Source organism: Nicotiana tabacum, unplaced genomic scaffold (genome assembly GCF_000715075.1).
Source record: "Nicotiana tabacum cultivar K326 unplaced genomic scaffold, ASM71507v2 Un00344, whole genome shotgun sequence".
Lineage (NCBI taxonomy): Eukaryota > Viridiplantae > Streptophyta > Magnoliopsida > Solanales > Solanaceae > Nicotiana > Nicotiana tabacum.
Genome location: NW_027438581.1, coordinates 1 through 9,366, shown reverse-complemented (window position 1 = coordinate 9,366; position 9,366 = coordinate 1). Strand labels below are relative to the sequence as shown.

At 34.4% G+C, this 9,366-nt stretch overlaps 1 protein-coding gene across 1 annotated transcript; it reads left to right on the top strand.

The window, feature by feature from the left end:
* Positions 1-7,520: 7,520 nt before the first annotated feature.
* On the top strand, positions 7,521-9,204 carry LOC142179095 (allene oxide synthase 3-like). Its single transcript, XM_075248916.1, has one exon. It carries the CDS (start codon positions 7,574-7,576, stop codon positions 8,999-9,001), a length of 1,428 nt encoding a protein of 475 aa, XP_075105017.1. The 5' UTR covers positions 7,521-7,573; the 3' UTR covers positions 9,002-9,204.
* Positions 9,205-9,366: the final 162 nt, after the last annotated feature.

Here is a 9,366-nt window from a genome sequence, read left to right as displayed (position 1 = left end):
ATGTTTGTATGAATATGAGTGGCTAAAAATCCAAATATTCTGGGGTCATGGGTGTTAGATGATTATGTTGTTTGAAGCTTAAATTGATGATCTTGAATTTATCGTTATGGGTTGTTTATTTGATTCTGTTGTTAATTATTTTATTGTGTAGCTAACGATGAAATACTATTTATGAATCTTGAGTTAAACTTGAAAAAGGAAATTCTTGATTGCATATAGAATCAAATAGAACAAGATCTTGAACCTGGGCATCGGGTGAAAGATTAGCGATTAAGATAGAAATATACTTAATTGCCTTGTTTGGTTGAAAAATAGGAATTGTAAATGCATTTGAGTTAATATTAATGCCATAGAAATATAGATATTAATTTAAATTGAATAGGCGTATAAGAATTCGACAGATTCTTATGGGTATTATTAACCCTATAATCAATAACCCAGATAATTCAATAAATCATTCTTAAGCTAAAAGCATAGCACGATCTCTAGCAAGCCCATGACCCTGGAATATCTTTTTTATTAATTGTTAAAAGAAAATTGCATAAGTGGTATAGTAAACTTTGCGTTGTATTATTGTGTGATTACTATTTAAATTAGAAATTTGTTATTTATGTATTTTGTGATGAATTAGCTTGAATTGATAATTGTTTGAGTTTGCATCAGTCGATAAGTTGATCATAATTCCTCGTGGGAATGATACTTTACTTATAATATTACTTGACGATCGCATGCACTTGCGTGAGTGTTTTGGTTGCATCACTACCCAATTGAATGTGATGGCAGGCTCTATCACTATAGCGCAAAAATCATTTGGGACATGTTCTTGGTTTTTGCCTCCATTTATATTGCCACCAGCATCATTTTTATGTGGCAAAAAAGGGATAACGAAGCTGAAGGGAAACAAATTTAGAATGTGGAATTACCTACCCCTACAAGTTCACCTGCAGGTTTATTATGTGGTACAACAAGGGAGCTCGAAAGTCTTCCTCACAAAAATTTGACGAGCTTGAAACACACACTCAAATATGCTCGCTAGTCGAAAATAGTAAATTATAATATCGTATCTATAGGGATTAGAGTCAAATAGTATTATCGTAGTTTGTAGCTGCATTGCTATCCAGGATGATCAATAATGGAGATTTATGTAATTTAAACTAAAGTTAACTAAGAGTCTAAACTATCGACCAATGACAATACTAAGCAAATGAAGTTATAAAATGGGAGAAAATAGGGTTGATAGGATAGGTGCATGATAAATGTTTGGGATTTAACTCTAGATAATTCAATTCTAATGTTTAAGTGAGTCTCTCGAATTCACTTTGTTATTAGTTCAATTGTTTAGTAGAAACTCCTCTCTCGATTAAGTCTCAACCTTACAAGATGAACAAATTTTAAGCGCATGAAGATGTGCAAGAATTCGTAATGGATTGTTCTGTAGGAGAACCTCTCTCGATTATCCGCCTAATTAAGTTTAATCAACAATTCAACTAGCCTCTTCCGATTACTAAGAAAAATCAATGACTTCAACCAAGAAAATATAATGCAACAATATCGCAAGTTATGCCTCTCTCGATTACATGAACAAGTGAATATTAATGTAGTTAAAACATCCAAAATGATTCAATACATAAAATTATAGTTAATTATCCATAAACAAGTATCAATACACCAAATCCATCAAACCCTAAAGAGAACTACTCCATGGATATGGAGTAATTCAACATAACAATGTTTAAGTTAAAGGAAAACATATAATAATCCAAACCCTTGTCTTGAGTGAGGATTGAATGATGAAATCCTTGAGCTTTTGCTTCTCTGCCTCCTCCTTGGCTTACTTAAATCTAAGATGTGTCAAAAGTCCCAAAAACAACATTTTTCTATTTATATATACCAAATAGGGTCTGACCCAAATGAAAATGTTTTTTCCTACGCGAAATAGGACAATTACTATGTAAAATTTGCGCATGCGCTCCACATGGGGCGACGCGCCATGAGGGGCATTAGTGGGGAAGTTCAGAGAGTTGATTTCTGACAGACTACAGGAATTTGCACAGGCGCGCCGCGCCCCGCGCCCCGCGCCGCCCTAGTGTTATGTTACTAATAACTCAACAGAGTATGAGATAATGACTCCATGCAAATAAATTCATCTTGAAACTCAATTCACCAAGAAACACAAAGGCACAGGTTGGTACATTAAAGCAACACAGACAATCACGTGGAATGCATGACTCACATAAGAAGTCACAGTTGTTCTCACACAAAAATAACAACAAATAACCAAATACAATCAAAATACAAGTGAGATGATTAATGAAAAAATAATAATCGTTCAAATCAGCAAGCCTTTCAAATGTAGAATGAACAAAAAAATCAGATCGAGGCACCGCATCATATGTTCACATTTCATAAATCACAATCACAATCTTCCTTATATAGCCGTGTGAGCCTTACATATATTTTTTAAAATATTTTTCCTGTAATAATTTCAAGCGCTTTAGCCCCCTTATCTCACCGCGTAGATTCAAGTAATTTCCTTACAAGAAACACACGTATAAATATCACCTTATCTCGGTGCATGCACATCAACCCCTATCCTTACACTGCCGCATGCGCATCAATATTACAACACAATAATCAACTTGCACCATCTGTGCACATATGCCACAATATTACCAAATCAACAATAACAATGTTACCACAACACATAGCCAAGAGATCAACCCTAATGTGTACAGAATGTCAATAATAACAAAATGAATGAGAAATAACTCAACAAGGTGAGATATTCCATTAACCAACAGTTTCAACCACAACCGGGTTAATAACTTTCAACAACCACAACTTCAATAACTCAACAATGAAGGTATTTCCATGAAATCACAACTTCAAATCAAATGCATAACTTAGGCTCTACAAGGAAAGAGATAACACGAACTAGCAACTACAAATAAATGCATGAGAATAACTTATCAATGGATGAAATAGCATGCAATAACAACTACCACTAAATGCATATAAGAGTAAACTCGACAAATAAAAAATAGAACATTTAGCAGCCACTTTAGCCAAGGCATGTAAGAATAAACTTGACAGGGAAAGTTAGGACATATAATAGCAACTTCAATTAATTTTATATAAGTATCTTGAGAATCTAAACCGGTCAATTGTTCACATATAAGCCCGTATACACACCACTTCCGGACGGCTCGAATCTTGCCAAAATAACGTAATATCATATATAAAAGCCATATAAAATAATTTCGGATAATAAAGATTTGATTTTTAACTAAAATCAAAAAGTCAACCAAAAAATTCAACTCCGGGCCCGCACCTCTAGGCTCTTAAACCCTCGATTCTCGAGAAACTTGGTGATCTCAAAGTTTTTCGATGCCTGGTCCGATAAAACTCACAAATTCTGAAGACTCATTCAGATACGAGTTTAGCTATAACAAAATTATTTAATTACGACCTTAAATCGACCTTCAAATCATCAATCTATGTTTTAGAAAGTTTTTACTAAAATCCCTAATTTCTCCAATTCAAATCATTAATCAAACACTAAAATCGAGGTCGAAATTATGAAATAATAACAAATATGAGTAAAAAATACTTACCTTAATCTAAATAATAAAAATTTCCCTACAAAATCACTCAAACCCGAACTTCAAAACCTTGTGAGAAAAAGTAACTAAATTTTAAAATAATAAAAAAATGCATTAGTTATCCCAACTCGAATCAGGTCCTTGATGATCCCGAAACTCACGTTGGATAATTCTAACATGATCCTTGTGAGATTACACATAAGATAGCCTCTTGAATCACCCAATTTTGCTGTAAAATAAGGGAGATATAATGTTTTGATGTTTTAAAAAAAATCTTAAAATTTCAAGCACATAAATGGCATTTTCGTAATTACTTACACTAAAAAAACTACCAATAAGAAAATCTTCGTTTTAGCACCCAAAGCTCATTCGGAACCTTTCGGACACAAACCATATATGCACTTCAATCATAAAATGTGCTACAAACTTGCTCATGTATTCAAAATACCGAAAAGAAGTCATCTTGACCAGGTATTGTCCATGTCAAACTTTAAAGCCTTAACTAGTTTCTCAACCAATGATCCAAAACACACCCGAGCCCCTCAGGACCCCATCCAATCATACCAACAAGTACAAATACATCATCCAAACAGACCCAAAGCCTCAACACGCCCACTGATATATCACAACAAAGAATCAAGGCTCAAATCGAATAGAATTTCTCTTAAGTTGTTAGATCTTCATTCTTTCAAAAGAGTGTATAAATAACAATTAAACACTTCAGATTACTTTTAAACATTGCATAGAATTTCAATTCAACTATATAAATCTACCCAAAGTCTCGAAACAGCAATTGGAGTCCAACAACATCAAAGTCAACTCTCGGCCAAACTCATGAACTCATAACTTTCGGCATAGAGTGTCAAATTTTTCTAGGAACCTCCGAAACCAAATCCAAACATATGTACAAGTCCAAAATCATCATACGGACCTATTGCAATAATCAAAATCCGATAGCGAGTCCGTTTACCCAAAAGTCAATCCCTGATCAACTCTTCCAACTTAAGCTTCTAAGACGAGAATCATTCTTCGAAATCAAACCCGAACTCCTCGAAAATTGAAACCAACTATTCACACAAGTCAAAATACATAATATAAAGCTACTCAAAGTCTTAAACAACCGAACGGAACACTAAAGCTCTAAACGACCGGTCCGGTCATTACAAAATAGCATGTGATATTTGGGAATTTTAAATTGATATTTTATTCAAAGATCACATTATTTATTGGTTCTTATTCCGTCGTTACTATTGTATTTCATGTCTATTTTACGATTCATGCTCTTTATTTATTGACCTTTAGTAAGTGTTGATATCGACTCCTTGTCATTACCTCTTCGAGACAGTGTATTTCATGTCTATTTACTATTTATGTCTATTTTATTTCAGACAGTATTTGCATTGCTTTTTTATATTCTACTATATTGCTCATGCACTTGTGACACTGAGTTTTGAGAATTTTTAGTAGATATTTATAATTTGTCTGTTAATATCACCATTTCACTCTTATGTTTCACTTATGCTTTATATCACCATGACTTTCTATACTTAGTCTCTTCAATAATAAATTCATAATTTTAAAAGAAATAAAAATGTATAATTAAATGGATTAGTCCACGGTAGGCTATCCTAACAGTGACGATGGGCGTCATTACGACCTATGACGAGAACTGGGTCATGACACAAAAAGTATCAAATAGGAAAATAAGACTCTAATACTTAAAACAACCAGCGTGGCATTACATATCTTAGGTAAAACACCGCCAAATTTAACCTTTTGATTTCTTATTTTATGTATTAAAATCCATGAATTTTCATGATATATAATCAAAACCAATTAATATCACATACGCTCAAGATGTAAGTGAAACTCTTTTCAAAAACCGCATCAATTCGAGCTACTTAGCTCCAAAATGGCTAAATGATCTCACAAAACAAAATGGGGAATATTTATACCCATGGCAGAAATTATTGAACGGATCCGTGGCGGTATCTGTGCCATAGGTCATGTGGCAGGTCGGTGCAATTCTGCTGCAACCTTTTCTTCTATTCCTGTATAGTGTATAAAATTTCTCGAATGCGTAGAAATTCACTTAAGCCCCTCGGAATCCTTTTAAATTATTCCAATAAATCCAAATACCTTATCCGAACCTAGTCAATGGCTCCAAGCACCAAGCAAAGTACAACAAGCAAAAATAAAAACTCAAGTCAAAATCATCCTAATAAGTCCAAATACCTTATACCGACCTATTCAATGGCTTAAAGTACGAAGCAAAGTACAACAAGCAAAAATAAAAACTCAAGTCAAAGTTAAGAATTCAAAAAGTTTCAGTTTTTATGCAATTGTCGAAATGTCATGAGCCCCTCAGGACCTAATCCGTATCCTGGATCATGTTCAAGTTTAAATACATCATATAAACTTCTTTGTAGCTTCAAAATATGAACCAAATCTATATTACTTAAATCGAAGGGTAAGGTTGCTATTTTAACTTTTTAACCTTCCAAATGGAAAATAGTATTCCAAATCTTTCCCGAACTCTTCGGCGTCAGAAACGCCTGCATCCACAAGTTATAAAATGCTAAATGAACCTACGAGAAGTCATTCTAGTCCCTTAAATTGGAAATGATGCTACACCAAATTCACAAAGAAAGTAAGGGTGGAAAGGAATACCTATTTTCATGTGACGACATCTATGATTGTAAAATTCAAAAATAAACAGTTGTAACAATGATGTTCAATTTCTTTTGACAGTTTTAGATTGTGGTGCTTTGAAAACTTCATTCGAGTCTTCTTTTGTTAGTTTATTTATTCAAAATGAGTAACCGGTTCAAAGAGGAGAAATCATGATGTTGGCACAATTCTTTTCCACCCTTACATTCTTTTGCAATTATTGTAGCATCATTTTTTAAAAAAATTAGATTGGTGAACTTCCCTTTCTCATTCTTATAAATTATATTATAAAATGCCGAAACAACCGAGCTTACATATATTGTGTTTTTAGTCAACCTTTTGCCGTGCCAAGAACAATAAGGCAATGATGACTTAACATTATTAATACTCCATCTGTTCCAGTTTATGTGAACTTATTTCCTTTTTGGTTTGTTCCAAAAAAAATGAACCCTTTCTAAATTTGGTAACAATTTAGCTTAAAGTTACAACTATACCCTTAATGAAAAGCTTTTATAACCACACAAATACTCTGGGCCCCATTTGGACTTGTTTAGGACCACAAATTCCAAAAATCTTCATTTTTTTCTTAAACTCCGTGTCCAGTCAAATAGCTTCACATAAATTGGAACATAGGGAGTATTATAAACCGTCTTTTAGCGTAGACAATGAAATTTCAGTTATAATGGGTTTTCATTTATTTGATACTAGATCCTTTTTTAATCGGATGATTAAATGGATATAAAAAACATGAGTAAAATGGATTTTATTATTAAAAAATAAATTTTTAACATGACATAGTATGTCAAATTTTATTTTCTAAATACAACAACAACAACAACAACCCAGTATAATCCCACTTAGTGGGATCTGGGGAGGGTAGTGTGTATGCAGACCTTACCCCTACCCTAGGATAGAGAGACTGTTTCCAAATAGACCCCGGCATCAAATTTTATTTTCTAAATAAAAAATTAATAATTTGATCACCCTATTATAAAAAAAAGTGACTTTGGTTTGTTATTTTCATAAATTGAGTGATTATCCAAGAAACTACCTCAACTGTTTAGTATCTCAATTGCCAAACTAATAGTTGTTCTCACGCAACCTGATTAGTATTTAATTAGTGTCTCAAATGTCAAATTCGATTTTGTCCACACGGTTTAGCATAATCTTTAACTGCAGCACGTAATACAAAGTAGAACTTGACTTCTTGAAAAACAATGGAAGGACTCTCTATAAATAACTTAAGGGAACATAAGATCTATTAATGCACGATATATTCAAATATAGCATAAGAATTAAGAATGTCTTCCAGTGAGTCAAAGCTTCCTTTACGAGATATCCCAGGTGATTATGGGTTGCCTTTTTTGGGGGCAATTAAGGATCGATTCGACTTCCATTACAATCAAGGCACTGATGGCTTCTTCAGGTCTCGCATGCAAAGTTACAAATCCACTGTCTACAGAGCCAACGTGCCTCCTGGTCCTTTCAACGCTCCTAAATCTAAAGCCATTGTCCTTGTGGACGCTGTTAGTTTCCCCATTCTTTTCGACAATTCTAAAGTCGATAAGACGAACTATTTTGATGGCACATTCATGCCTTCCACTGATTTCACTGGCGGTTACCGTTTGTGTCCTTTTCTTGACACTTCTGAGCCCAAACATGCCACACTAAAAGGACTTTTCTTGTCCACATTAGCAAACCTGCACAACAGATTCATACCCTTGTTTCTTAGCTCAATGTCTGAGCTATTTACCCATCTTGAACATGAATTGTCAGATAAAGGAGAAGCATACTTCAATACCCTCAGTGATGACATGGCATTTGACTTCCTCTTTCGTTTGTTTTGTGAGAAAAGTCCTTCTGAAACAAGTCTGGGCTCTGATGGGCCCACCTTTCTAAACAAATGGGTGTTCTTTCAGTTAGCTCCATTGATTTCTCTAGGCCTTAAACATGTACCCAACTTCATAGAAGATTTGGTTTTGCACACTTTCCCTCTACCGTTTTTCCCTTTAAAATCTGATTATAAAAAAATATTTGATGTCTTTTACAAGTCCATGGGGTCTATTCTAGATGAAGCTGAGAAGCTTGGACTGAAAAGAGATGAAGCATGCCATAACTTTATTTTTTTAGCAGGGTTCAATTCTTATGGTGGCATGAAAGTTTTCTTCCCAGCTTTGATCAGGTGGGTTGGAGCAGCAGGAGAGAGTTTACACCGTCGTCTCACCGATGAAATCAGGACCGCTGTTAAAGAAGAAGGTGGGGTCACCTTTTCAGCATTGAATAGGATGAGTCTGACAAAGTCTGTGGTGTATGAGACACTAAGAATAGAGCCCCCAGTTCCGTTTCAAACTGCAAAGGCCAGAGAAGATGTCATCATCCATAGCCATGATTCATCATTCTTGATCAAGAAAGATGAAATAATATTTGGGTATCAGCCATTGGCCACAAAGGACCCTATGATATTTGATAACCCTGAGGAGTTTATTGCAGATAGATTTGTGGGCGATAAAGAGGAATTGATAAAGTATGTGTACTGGTCAAATGGTAAAGAGTCAGATGATTCAACAGTAGATGATAAACAATGTCCTGGTAAGAATCTGGTGGTGCTCTTGGGAAGGTTAATGTTGGTAGAGTTTTTCCTGCGTTATGATACTTTTGAGATCGAATTTGGAAGGCTGCTGCTTGGTTCCAAGGTGACTTTCAAGTCAGTAACCAAGGCGACATCATAAATTATCTTTTGCTTTACGCTGGATCAGCTGTTGTGACTTCATGTTAAATCGATTTATTAATATGTTTTAATGTTAGCATATGTACTTTAACAACTATAGTTGTTGATGTCATTTTAAATTGGTTTGTAAGTGATAAAATCAAGTAAATATGCTGTATATATACCATGAATAAGTATTGTCTTTCTGTTGGGCTGTTTCTGTTACTACTGCTGTATATTTACCTATAAATGCTACTATGTCTATGCAACTAGTGGCTTCCATTTAGCAGAACTGAGCATGAAGTTTGAGTGCCATGCTAGAGTCAACTGTTTAACCAAAAATTGGGATTTTGGTCAAAGCTTATTTTAGAAGAACTCGGTTACTGA